Source organism: Erpetoichthys calabaricus, chromosome 4, assembly GCF_900747795.2.
Source record: "Erpetoichthys calabaricus chromosome 4, fErpCal1.3, whole genome shotgun sequence".
NCBI lineage: Eukaryota > Metazoa > Chordata > Cladistia > Polypteriformes > Polypteridae > Erpetoichthys > Erpetoichthys calabaricus.
The window spans coordinates 332,649,221-332,672,822 of record NC_041397.2 but is presented as its reverse complement, the minus strand read 5'-3'; the positions used below and the strand labels follow the sequence as shown (position 1 = coordinate 332,672,822).

The window sequence follows — 23,602 nt, the reverse complement described above, 5'->3', positions numbered from 1 at the left end:
GCGGTTAAAGGGTTAAGAAGAAAAGCTTTTTAAATTGAGGGAAAATATCCCAATAGCAATTTGTTAATTGACAAGATATCCTGCTGTTAGCAGCCCCACAGTTGACGCATGAGAGCTGAGCAGACAGCCTCTGAGTGCTTATGTGAGATGCCCAGGGCTGAGCGTGTCGTTCGAAATACAAGCTGGCAGGCTCTCTGTCTAGATAGATAGATAGATAGATACTTTATTAATCCCAGGGGGAAATTCACATACTCCAGCAGCAAAAAATATTAAATTAAAGAGTAATAAAAAATGCAGGTAAAAAACAGACAATAACTTGAATAATGTTCAACGTTTACCCCCTCTGGTGGAATTGAAGAGTCGCATAGTTTGGGGGAGGAATGATCTCCTCAGTCTGTCAGTGAAGCAGGACAGTGACAGCAGTCTGTCGCTGAAACTGCTCCTATGTCTGGAGATGACACTGTTTAATGGATGTAGTGGATTCTCCATAATTGATAGGAGCCTGCTGAGTGCCCGTTGCTCTGCTACGATAAACGAACGCCATATAAGGTCTTCCTTTTTCGTTGCTTCGCCAAGGAAGGAGCCTTTTTATTAAATCCAAGGGTTCTTCGCTTTTTTTTTTTTTGTTTGTTTGTTTATTACGATTGTGTTAGTTCCGTTTGTATACGACGTTGTCAGTTTAGCACTCAGGTTGTAATATGACCAAGCCGTACAAGCTTACTGTTAAGAATGCAACGTATAGTTGTACATGAGAAAAGCAATCTTGCCTCATATCAATGGCAACCTTTTGTAGGTCTATGAACTTAATTTAAAGTTTAGGTTTACACAGTGCTTTCTTTCCGAAGTACCTGCACTCATGAATATGTCTGTATGCGTCTGTCGCTCAAATCCCCGCGCTTCGCACCGGCGAAGTACTGCTTTTAAATTTTTATTAAGAAGAAAAGAAAACCTTTTTAAATTGAGGGAAAATATACCAATAACAGTTTGTTAAGGATCTGTTTTTTTTGTGAAGCTGCCTTCACTCGAGTGATCACTTCGAACTGATTTGTTGGCTAACCATAAGCGTTACCTGGTAGGTAACCACCCATACAATCAGATTGTGAATCAGACTACGAATGCCGTGAATGTAATTACCCCGATCTACATGCTGTCAAATAAACGAACCACACGCCGTGGCGCAATTTTAGGGGCTTCGCCTCTAGCGCTGACGTCCAAGGTTCGATTCCCATAAGGGAGTGAAGTGAGTGGGTGGTTACCTACCAGGTAACGCTTATGGTTGGCCAGCAAGTCAACTAACATCAGCCACGGTGCCTTCAGTTGTGAGAAGCAGATCATAGAATGGATGAAAATAGTTTACTGTCAAATAATGCAAAGAGTACGCGACACGTCTTTCCCTCTTATTCTTGGCTCATCAGGTGTACACACTCACTGCACTCGCTTACGGTAATCGAACCTCGGACGTCAGCGCAAGAGGGGCTTCGCAGCGGTGAAGTATTGCTTTTAAATTTTAATTAAGAAGAAAAGAAAACCTTTTTAAATTAAGTCTTAAAAAGAGGTATAAAGATATTGACAATAAGCTACGCAAACCCACCAAGACATGCAATCGTTTAAATCAAAGCGCGAGTCGAAAAACACCATCCCATAATATTAGTTAACGATAAACACATTTCTATATGTATTGTAAGCATACAATACAACTGATAATATGTTGCGCTTATTTATCTGGTGTACTGACATTTTTGCGCGTTTAACAGCTGAAATCTAACGTGGTTTGTGCCCTTCAGAATGAAAAGAGTTTGCATTTACCTTTTTAATAAAAGGCGAGCTTTTAAGCCTGAGAAATCACCCCGTAAATGCACACGTTTAATTGCACATGTGTTAATATGTATGCTTACACAGTATTAAAAGACAGTCAACAATTAATGTCATTTACCTTCGTTCCCGCGTTTGACTTGTGCTGTAAATCTCTTCCTCGTTTTCAGTTCACGTGATTACGTAGGAGGCGTAATACATGATGACGCGATACGTGACTCCGCCTCCTCCATTAGAGTATATGGACAAAAAACAGGTTCCAGTTATGACCATTACGCGCAGAATTTCGAAATGAAACCTGCCTAACTGTTGTAAGTAAGCTGTAAGGAATGAGCCTGCCAAATTTCAGCCTTCTAACTACACGGGAAGTTGGAGAATTAGTGATGAGTGAGTCAGTCAAACAGGTTCCAGTTATGACCATTACGCGCAGAATTTCGAAATGAAACCTGCCTAACTGTTGTAAGTAAGCTGTAAGGAATGAGCCTGCCAAATTTCAGCCTTCTAACTGCACGGGAAGTTGGAGAATTAGTGATGAGTCAGTCAGTGAGTCAGTGAGGGCTTTGCCTTTTATTAATATGTATAGATTTCTCCATCACGGTATCACTAAAGTGTAATTCATATGAAAGTACCTGATGGACCATTCTAGGCCAGTTTTTCACCAGGTATCTTTTAGTTTTTGTTCCATTTTATTAGCTTTTTCAATTCACCAATAATGATGTACTCGTCAGAGTGTATCAAGTCTAAAAACACTGATTTCTATCGTACATCTTGCATACCAGTCAACCTGAAACACGAATACATGAAACGTACAATTTTACTATTTGTGATCGCTCAACTCTGTCAGGGTAATATGTCAGTTCAAGGCTTCCAACGTCCATTTGTAAAGCAGGTGAGACTCTCCTGTTACACGCAGCGGAGTACACATGCGCCTGGGGAGAACATGCAGACACTGAGCAGACTAGCAGAGCAAGACCAGTACTGTTAGAGAAAGTCTGCTGAGGGTGGTGAAGGGAGTTGAGAGCAGGCCAACTTGGGAAGAAGGGTGGAAAGCACAAATGAGGTTTATAAAGACTTCATAAACCTCAAAATGGAGGGAATTTTAGAGCAGATCATCCATCATAGAGGACAACTTCTTCTTTACCTGGGCCTTCCCCCCAAGTTTAAGAAGACTCAGTTTTTAATATGTACTGTAACACTCTGTAATCACCGCCTTATCAATGGCTTCATTCCTGGGGGCTTTACCTGGGAAACGCTTGTGTGACAAGCTCAGCCTTAACCACCTCAGACTTGCAGACCTCAGAGTGCCCTTCTATGGTGGCTCAAATGAAATCAACACAGCAGTGCAGTTTCACAGCACACAGAACTGAGAAAAGGATAAAGATTCAACTGAGGTGAATATGACAGAAACAAACAAACATGTGAAATGTTCTTTGGCTCTGATTCTGGTCATTGGCTGCCTTTGAAGGTCTCTCGAACTACGGGCGTCTGTATATTAAGCACACTAAAATGGTGCCGAAGGGTTGTTATGACCTTAAACTTGACCAGAAATGAACCAAAAGTCAAAGTGAGGAAGTTGTGTGAATGAAATGAACAAAACCAAAGGGTGAAGGAGAAGACGTAGATCAAGAGACCCCCACCGAAGAATACAACTGCTAGGACCTGCTTGATCTTAGAAGCAAATTAGCAGGGTGTTGTACCCGGTTAGCCATTATAAGATGTAATGAGAAATCAAGTAAAATGACTCCTTTTATTGGCTAACTGAAAAGATTACAATACGAGCTGCCTCCAAACCTTGTATGTTGTAATCTTGTCAGTTATCTAATAAAGGTGTCATTTTACTTGACTTCTCATTGTAAGCTAATTAGCGCTAAGAATGACATTGTTTGTTTGGGATATCCACCAAGGGATAGGTACTGAATATGCTGTGTGCCACCATATTTCTACTGGAAATAAATGGACACGTGATGACAGAATGGTGACGAGTAAATAACAAAGCTGTTAGAAAGTAAAGCTCCCTATATGCCAAGTCCAGTCAGACTCGAGCACACATACGTATGCCAATCAGATCAGATACTACTCTGTTATCATCATGTCCTGATATGATCACAGCAGACAAAGAGCTCTGACAGTGCCGTATGTTGTTATGGACTGTATATTCCTTCACGCCTGTAAAGCGAGGCTCGTTCCTTGTCCCTGGCCTTTCTCGTATCTCCCACCACAGCACCTTTAGTACACCCGAGTGTGTGTTTAGTGTCATGTCCATGCTGCTCTCGTTTCTTGGGGTGAGAAATGGCCTTAGTGCAGGTTTGTTTCAGTCTCTTTCCTTGAATTCTTTTGTCTTCTCAGGCCAGCAGTTATCATTCATTTCATGACTAAGTGACACAACAGAGCGCTTGGATTTCTGTTGACAGAGTTTTCTTGGACAAAGTTCAGTCTGTTTGAACTGTCATGTTCCCAGAAGCTGTGTGTTTCACACTCCTAAACTGGTGGTCTCCTTCTGCTTTTGTCTAGTTCTATTATCTAAGCCGCCATCTCAGTGGTAATACTAGTTAATACGCACTTCAGCCTTCTTGACAAACCACCCAAAGTCTCCTCATCCATTTAGTAGCAGAAACCCAAATGTTAGGCGGCCTACTTTACTTGTTTGTCAGTCAGAAATCTTCTGAGTTGGGGAGACCACCGTCATCCAGTTTACTTTTTCACACGAGCAGTTAAGAGTGTGCTTTTCCAAAGTGACTTCCATCTTGTAAGCAGTGCTGCTAGAATGGGCTCGTGATAAGCCTGTCCTGGAAACGGCCGAGTCAGGAGGAAACTCAGAGACTTTAGAGTTAGTTGTAAGATCTTACAGCATTAAGACCACCAAGAGTACAGGCCTCTGTCATGAAAGTCGTTAAGGGGACAGAGACAACTCCTTCCAGAAGTGATGTCACTTGACAGATTTACATTAGACGTCTCGTGCTGAAGACTTTTTGGTGTCCAATCAGCCCTCTAAATGTTTTTTGCTCTTATATTTTTATCCTGATGAGTTTCTCATTCTCCAAGTGGTGCACAAGTGTAAGCAAGTTAATATTTGATGAATATTGCCTTTGCTATTTGAACTCTGATTATTATTTTAAATTGAATTGCTTTGTGCTAACTAAATGTATCTTCTCGTTTTAATGACGGTTTAACTCGCTCTGTGTTTCCTCCAGCCCATATCTCAGGTGTGGTCTCTAGAGGACACCATTCCACCAAACTCCACTGTTTCAATAAGTGTAAAGACAAATCTGTTCTTTAATGAAAGAGTTTACTGGGCAGGCATGTCAGGGCCCACCGTATGAATCAGACTCTACACACACGGTCTCTGCTAGCTTCCTGCTGCTTGCTGTACGTTAGTCACATTATGTCATGCCTTAACATATGTGTCCATGCAGAACAAACTCTGGTCAGGCAAAGACATTCAACATGTGAATCTAAGCACAGAGAAATGTATTTGCATTAAGCCAACTTGGCTGCTGCCGTCAGTTTTCACAGCTCACAACAATTAGTCAGTGGTCAAAAGACATCACGGCTTATGGGTAAACTAGGGGGCTCCGCCCCCTGCTCGCTTCGCTCGCCAACCCCTGGTGTTGGGAATGACAAAGAGCGTGATGTATGAATGAGATATAGAATAGTGTGACGGTGTAGATGATGCAAATAGAAAGCAAACAATGAAGTGTGTGGCACAGTGTAAAGGTTTATTTGAAAATTTCTTTGTACACGCCGTTTAAGTGTAAAAGGTAATTCCAGCTCAGAACTTGTAAGGTCATTTAAGATGGTTATTGTTGTGATCAGAGTCAAGTTTGTCAGAGCTTAGAAAGAGTTGTGTCTTTCCAGGAAGTAATGGAATGACTTGGGTATTTATGTTTTCCACATTAATATTTTTTGGACATAATATAGTGCGTTGTGTTAAAAGGGGCATTTGGTCTAATGAGATTGCTGTTCCAAATCTCTCTGTAACTAAGTCGTCGCAGATAAAGGCTTGAGGAATTGTAATAATATGTGGCTGAAGTCCATCTGTATTCGTGAGTGTACCATCTCTCAGTTGTAATAAGCAATTGTTATGATCTGGTTCTGGACATCGTATCTTTTTTACTAACTGTATCTTTTGAAAGCAATGCCAATTGTCTGTGTATTTTAAGGTGCACTGAACAATAGCTGAGTGCATGGTATCTGGAAGAATAGCTAATCACTGTCTAAAATCTCCTCCTCATAAAAGTACCTTTCCTCCAAATCGAATATTATTATTCATAAACGTTTGTTCATGCCATTGAACATTCATCAATAAACATTTTTTCAAGACGGATGTCACGTGCAGTGCCACTGTTAATGTTCATAGTGGATTCCGATTTGTAGGATCTAATGTAGTTGATAAAGATTTCACTTTCAGGTACATCGTCAGTTATAAGCTTCTGTAGATATTCAGTATATGAATGTAAAGAAGGCAGTCTAATTTGACTCTTTTGACAGCAACGTGTAAATGTATAACTTGTATTGCCAGTTGTTTCTTCAGGGAAGTGAACTGAATGACAATGATTGCAAATGACATTCATTAATCCGAATGAATTTTCCTGGTGTATGTTTTGCTTGTGCCGTTTGAGAGGCGCGTTGTTGCATGTGTAGTATTTGGGACGTGTTGTTTTGGAGCTGTAATCGATTTGCCTGTGCTGTGTGAGAAGCCCGTTGTAGCCTTCGCTGCCATCAACGTATGTCTGAGACGGGAGGTGTTTCGTTTTGAATCCGTGCCTGTTGCAATGCAGCACTTTGATAGTTTGCGTCATGTGGATCTAGGATGTAGATTTGTGCATATTAAATGAAGTATTGTAGGATCTAATGCAGTTCATAAAGTTTTTACTTTTAGGTACATCGTTAGTTAGAAGCTTTAGTTGAGCTTTGCGTTTTTGGAGTCGAGTCATTTTTTCTTTTAGAAATATGGATAAGTAATAAGGAGTATTGCACTCACTGTTAATATGGAGCCTTTTCTGCGGTTGAACGGTTAATAGTGCCTTATTGTAATGAGATCCACCTATGCTGCATAGCCGTCTATTTTGTTGTTTCTTTCGTGTTCGTGTGTTTGTTCCTGTTATCCTTTCCTTTTCGTTTTGTACCCGTGACCGTGTATTCATGACTTGTTTCTTTCTCAGCATGCGAAATATGGATAAGTAATAAGGAGGATCGCAGTCACTGTTAATATGTTTCCTTTTCTGCAGTTGAACGGTTAATAGTGCTTTATTGTAAGGAGATACACCAATGCTGACACCTATGCTGTCTAGTGTGAAGGTGTTGATGTTCACTTTAGAATATGTGGCTTTGGGTGTCACTTCTTATGGATGTGTGTGTGTGTGTGGAGGGGTGGGGGGTGTTTGAGGATTGTTGTCGCGCGAGCGTCTTCTTTCTTTTTGTGTTCCTGTGTCTTGTTGAATCCCCCTGTTTGTGTGTGTCCCGTCCCTTGCTTGTAGGGTCTGTGGGGTGGTTTTGTGTTCCATGGGCTTGTTGAATCCCCCTCTTGGTGTGTGTCCCGTCCGGTGCCTGTACAGCGGGGGTGTCTTGCTGTTGTGCGCGAGCCTCTTTTTTTTTTTTTTTTTTTGGGTCTAGTTTCGTGTGCAATGTGTTTCGTGCTTTGCCTGCGTTTCCTCATTTCTCCATTTTTCCTGTGCTCACTCCTTTTTTCTGTGGTCTTGTCCGCCTCTCGCGGCCCCTCATCCGCCTCTCTCGCCCTCTTTTGTCCGCCTTTCTCGGCTCCTCAGCCGACTCTCGCGGACTCTTTTTGCGCCTGCGCAGTACGTCTTTTTGCAGCTACGGCCCATTGCCGGATGTGCCTGCGTCCATCATCCGGTTTAGCATTCTCGGTTAGTAATATGGATTGTAGAAGACGCCTATCCAGAATAACCACTCCATTCTTAAGGCCCATCTCCACTGGCCCATGTGATTCTTTGGAATGAGGTAACACCTACATGAGTCCAGAATCATCACACGTTATTCTTTCTAGTGACTTAACTAGTATCCTGTTTTCTGTCGAATACAGCAGAACCAGATAAGAACGTGGTAATATGAAATTGTTAGATTCTAGATTAGTTCACAAATTAGCAAGTTGGTGTTTTAGTTTCATTAAAATATTGCACACTTACTACAAATATCTGATGTGAAGCGGCAGCCTAGAAGCAATAACTGAAAAGGCCATGTCACCCCCAGACTTCAGACGTGATCGTGGAACTGCAAGGAGTATTTATTTGAGCAGATGACCTGAAAGCCCTAATTCCTGAGAGGGTCACATATGTATTTTGGGGCTGAACCATGCAAGGCCTTAAAAACAACCCATAAAACTTGAAAAGCAATCTGAAATCTCACTGGTAGCCAGTGGAGAGAAGCCGGTACTGGTGAGAGATGCTCTCTTTTTCTAGTGCCGGCTGCTGCATTTTGAACCAGTTGAAGGCGTAACAGGGCAGATTTGGGCAATCCCACATCGTATCTTTGATTGACGGTACAACAAATAGTTCTGAGATGGCATCACCCACACCACTGGCTTTGGTCATCACTGCTCTTGTGAAAAGAATGGAGATGAATGCCATCTAGTCGGAGAGGGAGGGGCTTTGTACTCCAGTACACCCAGTGAATTATTGATATTCCAATAAGCTCTAAACAGTGGTTAGAATTGCACCTACTTATCAGTTACAACTTGTCAGTTCACGGTACCAGTCACTGGCACAGTCCATTGGCACTGCTTATTGCACACGGTGTCATTGTCTCTTTAGATATCTACATGCCCAGCTCAGTACCCTTCAGCACAGGAGGAACACGACCACTTTGGCCAAGGGGTGACTAATTATTGGCCTCCCATGGCTGAGGGTCCTCCATAATTATAATTCACCAAATGAACAGGTAACTATCCAGGCCTAGTATATATACATGACTGTCTGTCTGTCTCTGCTTATCTACTTAGTATGTGAAGTGCTGTTGAATGTGGTGTGATGGCCAGTGCTGAGAACGCCTGTTTTTCCTAAACTTTTACCAGACTGACAAATTCTAAAACTGCGTCTGTGAAATTCCGTTTCTGCTCCAAGGTCGACCACAGTCCATGTAGGTAATCATGTGATGTTAACGTCAAAGAAGAGAGTGGGTCTGCTGTTGATGTGCTGTCTATTCTGTTCAGCCCTGAAATCTGTTCTATGTTCCCTGTTTTATTTCATGTATTACAGCTGAAGTACATGTCATTGACATCTACTGTATCTCTATTTTGGGTTAAGGTATGACAGCAGAGTTCTCCGTGTTTTCTAAAACATGAAATCTCTTGTCTTTTCTGGCTGTGCCATCTGTCATCTTCACTACTACCACTTCATCAATGTCTGTGCTCTCACAATTTGACTATTTCTGTTTTTGTGTAATTTTGGATTCCATAATTGCAGGACCTCCAATGGATTCCCCGGTTTGTGTGGTTTCACAAATATCTGTTTAGTCCGTCGTTCATAAACTGAAGGGCTTACTGAATAACTGGGCCAGAGGTTCACAAAGATCACTGCAGGTCTCCATAATATTACAAGGCACAGCCCCAGTGCCAGTAATGGATACTGTTATAAAGATGATTCCAAGTTCATTCGTGATCATTTGTCTACTGTATTTGAAACAGTGACTCGTGTGCTATAAAATTGCATTTCATTATTTTTAGTTGTAACTTATCTCCATCACCCTAAGTAATAACATACATCTTTTAAGATAGCATTGCTTTATTTATTATTGCTTTATGATTGATAAAATTGTGCCCTCAGTTCATTTCAGAGTGATTGTCATCTGTACACAATGCAATAAAATTCCAATCTGCAGGTCTTACAACACAAATCAGGCCATTCCTATCCTTGTCCACTGACCAGGATTTCACTCTGTTTGTTTTGTATAATAATAGCACAGAATAGCAGGTAGTTATGAGTAAAATCACTCCAAATAATATTTAGCCTTGAGTGCCTAAGGGGGCTAGCGAGCACAGATATAAACCCTTGACGCTTATTTATAGGAAGTCACTGTGCACTGCAGAAGTTCAGAAGGCCTGGAAAATGACAAATAATGTCCCATTATGTAGAAAGGATGATCCGGCTGATCTAAGCAACTAGAGGCCTGTAGGCGTAACGTGCATCAGAGGAAAATGAATGGAAGGAATAATTAAGAGTAAGATTGAGCAGCACAAGGCAAGAACAGGAGATTTACTGAATAGTCGGCATGAGATCAGAAGAGGGACGTCGTGTTTTATTAACCTGCTGGAATATTGAGGAAGAAACAAAAGGGTAAGGTCAAAGTGGAACTTATGATGTGATTTATCTTGACGTTCAGAAAGAATTTTTATAATGTGCCATGTGAGAGGTTGGGCATCAAAGTAGAAAGTGGCAGTGCAGGGTGTTGCCTGTAGAGGGAGGCAGATTCAATGTCCGTGGATGGAAAGTATTACATGTAGGAAGTAAAAATGTTAGGTTTGAATACACAATGGGAGGTCCGAAAATCGAAAATATGAGAAGGATTTCTCTAAGGTATCAACTTTTGGGCAGTGTTCAGAATCCGTTAAGTAGGCTAACAGAAAGTCCGGTTATACAGCACCCTGGTGTGTGCAGTTTAAGTCACAGGAGGTTACGCTGAAGCTTTATAACACACTGGTGAGGACTCATCTGGAGTTCAGTGTGCAGTTTTGGTCTCCAGTGCTAGAAAAGGTCCAGAGAAGAGTGACGAGGCTGATTCCAGGGATACAGGGGATAAATAAGATAAATTAAGAGCTGAGCCTGTTCAGTTTAAGCAAAAGAAGATTAAGAGGTGACATGATTAAAGTGTGGAATTAGTGCAGTGGATCGAGATGGTGACTTTAAAATGAGCTCAGGAAAAACATGGGGACACAGTTGGAAACTTATTAAGGGTAAATTTCACACAAACATCAGCAGGGTTTTCTTCACACTGAGAAGCGGTGACGGTCCAGGTTGGCTCCACATTCCCAATGTTTCCTTGTCACTCCCAGGAGCCTCTTGAAACCCGTAAACGTTGAAAACCATGTGCCGAGATGAGTCGGGCAAATGAGGGCTCACGCATTCAGCAAGGGGTTGGTGCAAAAGTGTCAAGTGCTTTTATTAAAGTGCAGTGCTCCATCGATTAAATAAATAAATAATCTATAAAACAGGTGATGTCTGTGAGTTAAAACCAGATTAACAAGACCAGAGTAAAACGGCGTTGTCGGGTCCTCGATGTTCCTCTGCTATTCTGTGCCACTCCGTCTCGGTCTTCCAATTTCACCCACAGCTCGCTCAGCCGGTGGAGACTCCAGCAGCTGCAGTCCTCAACACTGACCCCCATCTTTCCTGCCTCTGTTGGCATCTGCCAGGTCGCTTGAAGTCAATTGTCCTCCCTTCTTCCTTCTCACCACCCTGGCATACCTCGGATACCTGAGGAGAGCTCCACTGCCATCACACTCGCTCCTCTTAGAATCATCTGCTGGGACGATCCTCCCCTTTAGAGCCAATCGTTCGCCCTTCCATGGGCCTAATGGCTGCACCCCTTCTCACTTGCCTGGTGGCTGTCTTGCTGGCACATTGTGCCACTTGATGCTTCTCTCTGTGGATTTTCTCTCTGTTGATCCTTTTCTCTCCTTCTCTGCTGTGCAGGCTCCTTTTATTCTGCCTGACCCTCCACTCACTCGGAGGTGTGAAAGGGGCACCTGACTGATCTGCTTGCATTTTCATGTGAGTGTGTGATCAGCCAAGCACCCCCAGTCATGGTCGAAGTATCGTGTGCTGACGTACACCCATACCCATTCGAGGCCTGTGTGCTCCAGGACACAATGAATTATTTATTGAAAACTGCACTTTGCCATGGACCTCTTATCACAGAGCCATAATAAACTTTAAGTAGTGTTTGGTGCAATAGGACTTTAGGGACCTTTTAAAACTTGACTTGAGGTTATTTTGGAGGAATTAAGTGGATTTGACTGGCAAGCATTATTGGGCTAAATGGCCTGTTCTTGTCCAGATTGTTCTAATTAGGTTTGAGGGTAACACAATGATGGGAGGTCTCGTTAGCAACAGAGATGACTCGGCTTACAGAATGGAGATATGGCAGTTGGTGGACTGTTGCAAGTTCAGCCAGCTGTCTCTTAACATAGATAAGACGAAAGAGATGATTGCTGAATTCAGGAAAAAGTCCATGAAGTCTGCGCCACACCGCACATTGAGGGTTGTACAGTGGAACTGGCCAAGATCACCAGCTTCCTTGTTGTTCACTTCTCAGCTGACCTTACTTAGTCAATTCACACCACCTCCGTAGCCAAGAAGGTGCACATTACTTTGTCGGCTGAAGAAGACAAGAAGGCTGACTCTCACTGTCGAGCGTATTCTGGCCAGCTACATCATTGTCTGGTTTGGGAATTGCAGTGACTCTCACCATAAGGTCCTACAACAGATAGTGCACACAGCAGAAGGGGTCCTCTCTACCTGCCATTACAGACATCTATATAAAGCTTATAAGATGGTGGGGGACCACTCCCACCCTTCTCATGGTCTCTTTGTCCTCCTTCCATCTGGCAGAAGGTACTGTAGCATCCAAACTAGTCACCTTCTACCCCTGGGCGGTCCGGCCCTTTCTAGTGGCGTATTTATGTGTATGTAGTGCGTTTGTTACTCTTGTTGCTACTTGTTTATGTGTTACTGCGTATTTTAAATTATTATTGTCAATTCACTTTTTAATTGGCCTGTACACTGGTACTGTGAGTGCTGTGCAGAGTGGAGGCAGGACCTCTGTGTTTTTCCCAGTTGATTCTGCGGTTCGTCAGGGGTGTGTTCTTGTTCCTACTGTGTTCAATGCTTGTATGGACTGGGTGTTCGGCAAGGTCATGGGGTCCAGTGGCTGTGTGGCATCTGTTGGTGAAGAAAGGTTCACGGATCTTGACTTTGCTGACGATGCTGTTGTCTTCTCTGAGTCAATGGAGGCTCTGATCAGGGCACTCGAGAGACTGAGCGAGAAGTCTGAGTGTCTGGGCTTGCGAGTGTCCTGATAAAAACCAACATCCAGGCCTTTAATGACCTCTTGGGCACGGCCATCAGCAGTGTGTCTGTCTGCACAGAGAGTGTTGACCTTGTTGAGAGGTTTACTTACCTTGGCAGTGACATTCATGTCTCTGGTGACTCTTCCTGTGAAGTCAGTAGACGGATTGGGAGAGCATGGGGGGTCATGAGGTCACTGGAAAGGGGTGTGTGGCGCTCCCGATATCTATGCAAAAGGACGAAGGTCCAAGTCTTTAGAATCCTGGTGCTTCCTGTCTTGCTATATGGTTGTGAGACATGGACGCTATCCAGTGACCTGAGACGAAGACTGGACTCCTTTGGCACTGTGTCTCTCCAGAAAATCCTTGGGTACCATTGGTTTGACTTTGTGTTGCTCATGGAGTCCCGAATGAGGCACATTACCTGCATTGTGAGGGAGCGTCCGTTACGGCACTACGGCCAAGTGGGGCTTTTAGCCGAGGGTGATCAGCTAGTAGGGACCTCATTGTTGGGGACCGGAGTGGCTGGACCATGCCAAGGGGTCGCCCATGTAACACTAGGCTGCAGCAGATAGATGGCCATTTCCGGAGGGTGGGACTGGACCGCATGTCTGCCTGGGGGTTGCAAACCGGGATCCTGAGTTGTTTCGTTATGTAGTGGGTGTGGCAGCGCACTGTACCAGTGCATGCTCCCTAACTTGACTTGACTTTTTAATTCCTGAATTCTCATTCTTTACTATACTCGAGCACTTGTCCTGAGTTTGTGTGTGTGTGTGTTGCACTGCAGGCCTGTTATTTCATGCCACAGTATGGACTGGATGATAATAAAGTCACTTGACTTGACTCCTCATTTCTTCTTTCAGCTCTCGCTCTTTCCCTAAGTATTTCACTGTTTGGTGACCTTCATATCGATGTGGATTCTCTTGAGTGTTGATTTTCTGCTGACTTTTTATCTGTTATACAGCACTGTGGTATGACTCCACACCAAGCTTTCTCTGCTCCTTCTAGAACACACACTTGATCTGCTGTGTTCCTCTGGTTCAGCTCCTTCTAATTGTGTTGCATTTGATTTTGCAGTCACTGATCATAAAGCTGTTATGTTGACTCATTATCTAAGATGAAGCATATTTTCATTTTTTCTTTTTATAATCTAAACTATAATCTTCAGACATCAATTTTTGATTTCCTTTTTAGTAAGAATCCTTTTCTTGACCCTTTTTCTTCCACCACTGAATTAACTACATTTTATAAACTGAATTAACTACATTTTATAATTATAGATCATTGATTGTATTGTTTAGATACACTCACTCCTGTTATAAAATGGGCAGTTTCATTTAAATGTCGTGTACCTTGTTAGACATAGCAGATGTGTCTCATGAAAGAAACAAGGTAAAGTGTCAGCTGGAATGCATGTCCTAAACAACTGGCCTGACTCTACACGCTCAAGCATATGCTGATCATCTGTGGTCACCAGGGGGCACTGCAACTCTCCAAACAGCCAGTACAAGTTCTGGTGTATCACTAAGGGTTTTACTGTGTGAAAGTCTTTCTCAGATAAGCGTTTCCCACACCACAAGTTATATCCTATCAATCCACACTCCTTCTGTCTCTATTCTTCACTCCTTCAGTGAAGCTTTGTCTTCTTCCTTCCGATTCTTGCTCTCCTGGCTGAAGTCGAACAGCACCTTTTATCTGGGACCCGTGACTACTTCTGGTTTCAGGGCATAACCCGATTGAAGCACTTCTGTGCCAATCACAAGTTTCAGAAAGTAGGCATTGTGCTGCCACCCGGGACTACAACACCCAGGATGCCTCAAGTGGGAATCTTAAACCAGGATGGGCTGCCATACATTGTCTTCCCCAGTCCTTCCATGTTGTTGGCATCCCTGCTGGGTAAGGATCCCAGTTCTGCTATCTGACCCAGCTTGCCTTCTCTCACACGTCTCATCATATTAATAGATACCCCATATAAAGATGCATTATCAGTTGCTACATCTGCTTATTATTCTTCTAATATTATGAGTGGTCAAGGGAATTCTTAAATCCTCTTGGTCATTGACTTCATATTTATTTATTTATTTATTTTTAGAGTTCTCTGCAGATCACAGATGATCTGTAAATCTAATTCATGTCTTCTCGGCCCTATTCGCATGATCTTAGTTAAAGCTTGTCCAACTCTCCTCATTCCTCTTTTGACTGCTGTTATTCATTCTTGTTCCCTTCTTTCTGCTGTAGTCCTTGACTGTCATAAACTTACTGCTGTCGCCAGTGTTGTTAAACAGCTGATGGCAATCCCAGTCATTTTATCAGTTTTTGCTCCTGTTTCTAATCTTCCCCTTCTTGTCAAAATGTTAAAATCCGTAGTTTCTTCCCAACTGCAGGTCTATTTGAACATTAATGCATATTTTGAGTCCGGTTTCCATTTGAAACATAACCTTGAAAGTGTGGTAAACAGATAGGCAGGCAGCTTTAACTCTTTTTTTAGGGCAAATTTTTTTTTTTTGTTTCTTTTCTCCCAGGGCTGAATATTTTTCCAAAAACTAACTTTTTTTAAAAAAAGAACACAAAGCAATTGAAATCAACAAAAAATATTTACTTTTGACAAATGTTACTGTCTTGCATGTTGTATGAGCCTGCATACTCTATGATTTCACATACATATCACATACATTTTACACAGCAAAGTCCTGCAAAGTCTGATCTCGCTCAAAGCAGCCAACTTCAGTCATTGCCACATTGCACTGCTTACAATACGTGTTGCTTTGGTGCCTACTTTTCAATTGTCTGTTGCTGCACTTTCTCACATATATTGTTAGTGTGTACTGTAGAGAGACAAGTCACCCGTTTGTCATCGAGCCATGCCACTGCCACCAAGTTTTGTACCCGCATGAAAACCATATTGTCACCTCTTTTCATCTTCAGCCTGTCTGGCTTTAACTGTGAAGCCCTGTGTCTCCTGTTCACCCTCGCTGTGCCACAAGCTCCAATTCCTCTGCTCTGTAGCTCCATGAACAATTCTGGGCATGTATAAAAATTGTCCAAATGTACAAAACATGACCCAAATGTTCATAGCCCTGAAGCAGTTCCAGCACAACCTGACTTGTCAAGGGACAGTCCTCTCTTTAAAAGAAATACTTTCCTGTATATGTGATTACTTTCAGGCAGAAACCAGTGTTTGCTTCTGCCAGTACAAAATCCTTTATGCCATACTTTGTGGGCTTGTCTGGCATATATTTGCAGAAAAAATGTGTCCCTTTTATTTTATCATAGATTCGTGCACAGACAAGTCCCAGCCAGGCTGATCAAATTGTTTCTATGTTGGTTTCACAATGTCAAGCAGGGCCTGAACTTTATGAATGGTGTTAGCCTGGCTCACCCCATGGGATTTGCTTCTGTTTATTACAGAAGTGAATAAAACTTTGCAGCATCACGTACCTGTCATCACGCTGCATAACCTGTCGACACACTTTATTATTTTGTTTTTACACTTTGACTTTCACACCAGTTGTTGTGTTTCACTTGCCACTGTGCCATTCTGGGTTACGACCTCCTAGGGGGTCATGTGGACTGTTTGAGGTCAGGTGAGGGTCCTGGATGTTGAGACTTGACACAAATAACAAATAAAGATTAAAGTCTATCTCCGCTTGTTCATATCCCCTTTACGTTGATTAAAATAAAAAAGCTGACAAACAGAGCTGCTGTTACACACTGAGAAGTAGTAAGGCACAATCTTCATCTGTTGTTACAAACTGTGATGGGGTAAAATGAGCAGAACACAAGGCAGGGGATTCTTTATCACTACAGAACTGAGAACACTCTTATCTCAAGTCTAAAAGATATATTATTTTATATTACTGATTGTATGATATGATTTGTTTTCCTCAGATTTCATAAAAATAAATCCCAAGGAGCAAGAGCTGGAGGAGTTAAGAAATTCAAATTACATCTTGACCAGTAACAACAGTGCTCTGCAGTCTCAGTACGTAACTTTGAATGAGAAACTTGATGAACTGACCAAGGAGTTCAGTGATCTGAAGGAATTCTACTGCGATGCTACAAACACGTCTCCCGGTGAGTGCTCTGCTGCAGGGTTAGTAGACTGTGAGCTCCTTGCTCATCTAATCCCTCATGTTTTGTTTGCTCTTTTGTGTCATTTTCCACAGATAACACTTCTCCTGAATGTAAACTGGGTTGGGTCCTCTTCAGTTCCAAGTGTTACTTCATCTCCACTTATAAACTGACCTGGAATGAGAGCAGTGATTGGTGCAAGACAAGCGGTGGACGACTAGTGAATATAGAAAGTTCTGACGTGCTGGTATGTCATTTACGCAGGTGGATTTAAAATGACTGTCTTCAAACTGTATACTGTAAGTTAAACTGTCAGGACAGGAGCTTTAAAAACAAAACTCTTTGAAAGTGCATCTCAAGAACAATCCCAGAAGATCTAATCTGAAGTTGACTCAGCTCAGTATTTTATTACACCAGGAATGTCTTTCTTTAGCAGATTCCTCCAATAGATCTGGAGAGTCTGTCAACACATTTCAAAGGCTCAGAGCGACTGCCATTGTAATCAAAGTCTCAGTGACCCTTTGTTTAGTGCTGACTGTGTGAGAAAGTAAAGATTCTCTCAGAGGACTCTCTGCGTCTTTCTTCATTCGCTACAACTGACGCCATCAGACATGCTGTGAATCCTAGATTGCTGTTTCTTCTTTCATGGCTGCAGGAGCTCTTAGAGTTGCCATTTCTACATTACGTTTACATGCATTTCTGGTTTTTGGTTTAATGTCTGGGAGATATGTAATGGACAAAAGGGTCACTGGTGATGAGTTAGTCAATTAGTAGATAAAGCAATTTAAGTTTTGCTCATCATTTTTTCATGTAAATCACCAGGTGGCCATTGCATCGCTCCAAATAAAACCCAGAATGCCACTGAACTGCCCTTCTGAGGTGATAGGCCCCTGTTGAGACCCAAATCAGTACAAATGTCTGCAGATTCTGTCATTGGTTGATTTCCATTGGGAGGCTGGGGTTTTTGTGAGATTTCCCCCCAGGGATGTCGTATTTAGTATCCAGTATCTCTGTTAGCACACTGACACATTATTAGTGTTGGGCATCACTGCCATCTGCTCATGTGACACAAGAAGTGACACAATAGCTCAATTTATTATAAAAGCAGGTGACACACTGAGCGTTTTGTCTGATTGTTACATTTATAAGTGAGACTCAGGCCAGTTTATATTAAAGTTAAAAAGGAGGTCAAATGTGTTTGATTGTGAGTAAGAGAAGATAATTCAATATAATAAAGACACCTGCAAGTTCAACTGTACATCAACTTCTTCATTTCATGTTTTCTTATCAGGGCTTTATTAAAATGAAAGCTCTTATCATTTAAGATACAGGGACAACTTTATGGATTGGTGGATATAACATCAGTAAACAAAACAAATCTACCAGGATGGACGCCGGACCTGTGACATCCAAGAGGTAAGAAGATTCCTTTCAGTCGAGACGTCTCACTTTGACTGAATGAGCTCCAAAACTGTATTAGGCAGGAGCAGAAAGGGGGTCACCTACAGATGACACTTTACTGTCATTAGAGGTGACAAACACACTGTCTGCTGTCTTATTTGATAACATAAAACAGAGGACCGGACATCACAATAATTTGTGCCTTTCTGACATTATTGAATCACACACCATTTTTGTATAAATATCACATACAGTGGGGCAAAAAAGTATTGAGTCAGCCACCAAGTGCAAGTTCTCCCACTTAAAAAGATGAGAGAGGCCTGTAATTTTCATCACAGGTTTACCTCAACTATGAGAGACAAAATGAGAAAAAAAATCCAGAAAATCACACTGTCTGATTTTTAAAGAATTTATTTGCAAATTATGGTGGAAAAAAAGTATTTGGTCACCTACAAACAAGTAAGATTTCTGACTCTCACAGACCTGTAACTTCTTCTGTAAGAGGCTCCTCTGTCCTCCACTCGTCACCTGTATTAATGGCACCTGTTTGAACTCGTTATCAATATAAAAGACACCTGTCCACAACCTCAAACAGTCACACTCCAAACTCCACTATGGCCAAGACCAAAGAGCTGTCAAAGGACACCAGAAACAAAATTGTAGACCTGCACCAGGCTGGGAAGACTGAATCTGCAATAGGTAAGCAGCTTGGTGTGAAGAAATCAACTGTGGGAGCAATTATTAGAAAATGGAAGACATACAAGACCACTGATAATCTCCCTCGAACTGGGGCTCCACGCAAGATCTCACCCCGTGGGGTCAAAATGATCAAAAGAACGGTGAGCAAAAATCCCAGAACCACACGGGGGGGACCTAGTGAATGACCTGCAGAGAGCTGGGACCAAAGTAACAAAGGCTACCATCAGTAACACACTACGCCGCCAGGGACTCAAATCCTGCTTAAGCCAGTACATGTGCAGGCCCGTCTGAAGTTTGCTAGAGAGCATTTGGATGATCCAGAAGAGGACTGGGAGAATGTCATATGGTCAGATGAAACCAAAATAGAACTTTTTGGTAAAAACTCTACTCGTCGTGTTTGGAGGAGAAAGAATGCTGAGTTGCATCCAAAGAACACCATACCTACTGTAAAGCATGGTGGTGGAAACATCATGCTTTGGGTCTGTTTTTCTGCAAAGGGACCAGGACAACTGATCTGTGTAAAGGAAAGAATGAATGGGGCCATGTATCGTCAGATTTTGAGTGAAAACCTCCTTCCATCAGCAAGGGCATTGAAGATGAAACATGGCTGGGTCTTTCAGCATGACAATGATCCCAAACACACCGCCCGGGTAACGAAGGAGTGGCTTCATAAGAAGCATTTCAAGGTCCTGGAGTGGCCTAGCCAGTCTCCAGATCTCAACCCCATAGAAAATCTTTGGAGGGAGTTGAAAGTCCGTGTTGCCCAGCGACAGCCCCAAAACATCACTGCTCTAGAGGAGATCTGCATGGAGGAATGGGCCAAAATACCAGCAACAGTGTGTGAAAACCTTGTGAAGACTTACAGAAAACGTTTGACCTCTGTCACTGCCAACAAAGGGTATATAACAAAGTATTGAGATGAACTTTTGTTATTGACCAAATACTTTTTTTCCACCATAATTTGCAAATAAATTCTTCACAAATCAGACAATGTGATTTTCTGGGGGTTTTTTTTCTCATTTTGTCTCTCATAGTTGAGGTAAACCTATGATGAAAATTACAGGCCTCTCTCATCTTTTTAAGTGGGAGAACTTGCACAATTGGTGGCTGACTAAATACTTTTTTGCCCCACTGTAGATATGGCCAGTGACTGCTGACTTCACGTTTAGCGACTCCTTTCCCTAATCCTGCCAGTACTGCTGGCCTCACACATGTAGTCATGAATGTCGTTTCTCAGAGCTCTGAAGACAATAATGAAATATGTTACAAATGACAAACGCTCTGCAGTGCAGTAAACCAAACTACAAGGAAATAAGTGAGAATGTCATTTCTGAACTTAAACACCCGGCTGAGGTGCCACGAGGCCACAGGGTGCCACAGGGACAGTGATGAGCCGAAGTGGCTGAGGTAGGAGTGTGAATGGACACAAAGTGGATTACTGCAGGTGTGATAGCTGACGTATAATAGGCAGATTATTTGATGTTGCTGGTCATAAAGAGTCCATTCATCCATACAACTCTATTCCTGCCTGAAGTATCCAACTGACGGAGCTGCACACCATCCAGATAGCAAAGAGCCCAAAATCTGCCCAAAAGCCAGGCTGGCACAGGGCAGCCAAACTCTGAAATGAGCCGGGCATCATATACTTGGGCAGAGCTTCATCACGCTGCCCCACATTCATCTTCATTTCTTATTAATGGTGTAAGTACAATATGATGACTTGTCAAGTTTTAGTTCATGTTATTATCATGTGCACTCTTCACAATTCACGTATCCCATAGAGCAGTGAGAACAGTTCAATACCAAGAAGAGACGAGGAGTCCAACACAACACATGAAATGTGACAGCAGATGAACGATAACAGACACAGGTGGGCTGTCATCAGCATGTGTCGTCACGTGTAGTGATGGTGTTTCATCTGCTAGTAACAGAAGGCTTCACTCTCATGTCCTCATAGATATAGTTACGCAGGTTTGGTTCTTTCTTTTGGGTGGCACACTGGTAGTACTGCCACACCGCTGTAAGATGACAAGGGTACCCCGGTCCTCCCTGTGTTTGAGTTCACATGTTCTCTCCATGTCTGCGTGGTTTCCTCCTGGTGCTCCACAAACACACACATTCAGTGGATTGACGATGCTAAATTGGCCCTGCAGTGTGTGTCTCTCTGCCTGCGATGGACTGGCTCCCTGTTCAGGGATTGTTCCTGCCTTGGGCGCCTGTTCAGGATGAAGTGGGTTTAGACAATGGAGGGACCACTGGTTCTTTTAGGTGATGTGTTCAGATGTCTTCATTTATAATCTGAATTGTCAGCAGATGTTAAATTGTTAAACGGTATTTGTATGTATTAGTTTAGGTCAGATGTTGAGCCGTAGTGTCTAATGAGCTCTTAAATGAGGTCATCAGCATGGTTAAAGGTCACAAGAGACACCGCAGCACTGATGGCCGCTCAGAGAAGAGCAGAAGCCACTCTGTAATAAAGACTAACGAGACCATGAGGCTTTAGTAGAACAGAAAAGGCCAAGTCTTCAGAATCATCAGAGGCCTGATAAAGTGAACTAGTCAGTCGTGTGTCTGAGGACGGCTACTGCAGATTAGCAGAAGTGTATTCAGGCAGAAAGCAGGAAGCAATGGCAGCATTTCTAGACGTCAGCCTCAAAGTCACATCAATCAACACGGAAAAAACGGTCAAGTTACACAAATCACAATGAAGGCTTTGACGTATTCATTCATTTTACAAAGATCAAGTGGTTTTTGAACCCAGCATTGCTAATTTTATGTAGTGGAATACCTAAGAAACCATCAGAAGTGTGTCTGCTAATGTTCAGAGACCTTTGTGCTAATATACATCGATCCATCCATCCATTATCCAACATGCTATATCCTAACTACAGGGTCACTGGGGTGTGCTGGAGCCAATCCCAGCCAACACAGGGCACAAGGCAGTAAACAAACCTGGGCAGGGCCTTAGAAATGGCTGACGCTTTCCTGATTTCACTTGCGTTTTTCTTCATCTCGTCTGAGATTTCCTTTGATCTCGAGACTCGGTGATCTTCTAGAAACCTTAGGGTGACAACTTCACTGTCACAGCAAGTGACAACATATGGTGACGTTTAGATTTTATAAGGCTGGCTGCATCTTGTTATCAATGATCTTTGATCAGCTGTTTGTGTGACTCACTAAAGAGACAATTCTCTAACACATGGCGATACAGCTGTGGGGTTACTTTATTACTTCAATATCTTAGGCAGGCAGCAACTTATAAATGGTGTGATAGGTTTACTCTGATTCCTGTCATCGAATATTACATTTAGTCTAAAGATCTGAAGCTATTCGTTATGACAAACATACAGAAATGGAGAACATCTGGAAGGGAGCAGAAACTGAACATCACTGAGCGTTTATCACAATCAGAGCTGCCATCGTGACGAGCATTTACTACCACATGACATGACGTCTATTCTGTGTTATTAATGTCTGAGTCTTAACACAAGTTTTATCACTTATGGACTCTCTTAAGCCAACTGCTGATGGTTTGACTTTTTAAGAGTGACGTTTCTCATTCCACTCTGTCTCTTGAGTTGATATTTTTAATTTTATTCATATTGATGATTTCTTTTTTTTTCCTTACCACACGTGCTGAACTCTGTAATTTTAATTCTTTATATTTTGATCTTCAGTAGTTTTTATTTTATCATCCAGTATATATTTACACTTTTGCAGATTTGTTCTAGGGGCCCGTCTCACAAATGATTTTGCATTGTCGTGTTTTGTTGTGTTGATTTCCATTTTATTCTTAACTTGAGATGCTGTGCTCTGTGATACTTTGTGCAGAATAAATCTGAATTGCTTAATAAAGTCTGTTTGACTTCCTTGACCAGTGTCCTTATTTCTATTCTGACTTTGAGTGAATGAACTTCTCTGTGCTAGGAGATATGTCGCACTTTACATATTTGAGTTGCTGCATTAACGTTTGCTCGCTGACATTTTTAAATTTGTGATCTTTCTGTCCACTCAGTTAGTTTGATGATCCAAGCCACCCTCCTGTTCATTTCACGTTGTCTCCTGCTCTGCCAAATGTCCCTTTCTATCCTCCCTCTTTTGGGTGAAGTGATGTGGTGTTTCAGATAGTAGATGCCCCCTTGGCCCCTGTGTGCACAGCTCTCTCTGTCTCTTATCATTTTGCACATTTCTCCTCCATTCTTTGTCACTGAGCTGCTCAGACTTTATCAGGTGTCATGGAGATTGTCAGTGAACAGTCTTTTTCATGTCCAGCCACAAGTTGAGCTTCACACTGTCAAAGGAGACGCGGTAAGAATCTTCCCTAATAGAACTAAGAGTATTGAGAGAACAGAACTGAGAGATCAAATTGAGGGTTTACTGTAAATAAATGTAGAAATAACTGCAAATCCTATAGAGTACTTCTAGGCACCTATGACCCTGTCCCACTATAATGGAAGTGTAATATTCTGAGACTAAGTGGATAGGTGACATCCTTGGGGAGCACTTCACTGTGGGTTATTCTTCCAGTAAAACCAGTGATGGTCTGGCAGGAAGTGAACAATAATACTGAATATACTGCTTGAGTGGGTCACCTGTGTC

General features: G+C 42.3%; 3 protein-coding genes across 33 annotated transcripts in view; 2 read left to right on the top strand and 1 right to left on the bottom strand.

Moving 5' to 3' along the window:
• LOC127527373 (lectin BRA-2-like) overlaps window positions 1–22,877 on the top strand; it is a 404,208-nt gene extending 381,331 nt beyond the window's left edge. The window contains exon 10 of the mRNA XM_051925974.1: window positions 22,278–22,877. The gene's annotated coding sequence lies outside the window, so the exon portion shown is untranslated. The remainder of the gene's footprint in view (window positions 1–22,277) is intronic.
• The window catches only part of LOC114641385 (B-cell differentiation antigen CD72-like), a 228,270-nt gene extending 205,393 nt beyond the window's left edge, over window positions 1–22,877 (top strand). The window contains exon 2 of the mRNA XM_051925984.1: window positions 16,999–22,877. Within this exon, the coding sequence (XP_051781944.1) occupies window positions 16,999–17,177 (179 nt within the window). The 3' untranslated portion in view covers window positions 17,178–22,877. The remainder of the gene's footprint in view (window positions 1–16,998) is intronic.
• The window catches only part of LOC114641392 (C-type lectin domain family 5 member A-like), a 1,576,682-nt gene that overhangs the window by 277,373 nt on the left and 1,275,707 nt on the right, over window positions 1–23,602 (bottom strand). The window lies entirely within an intron of this gene.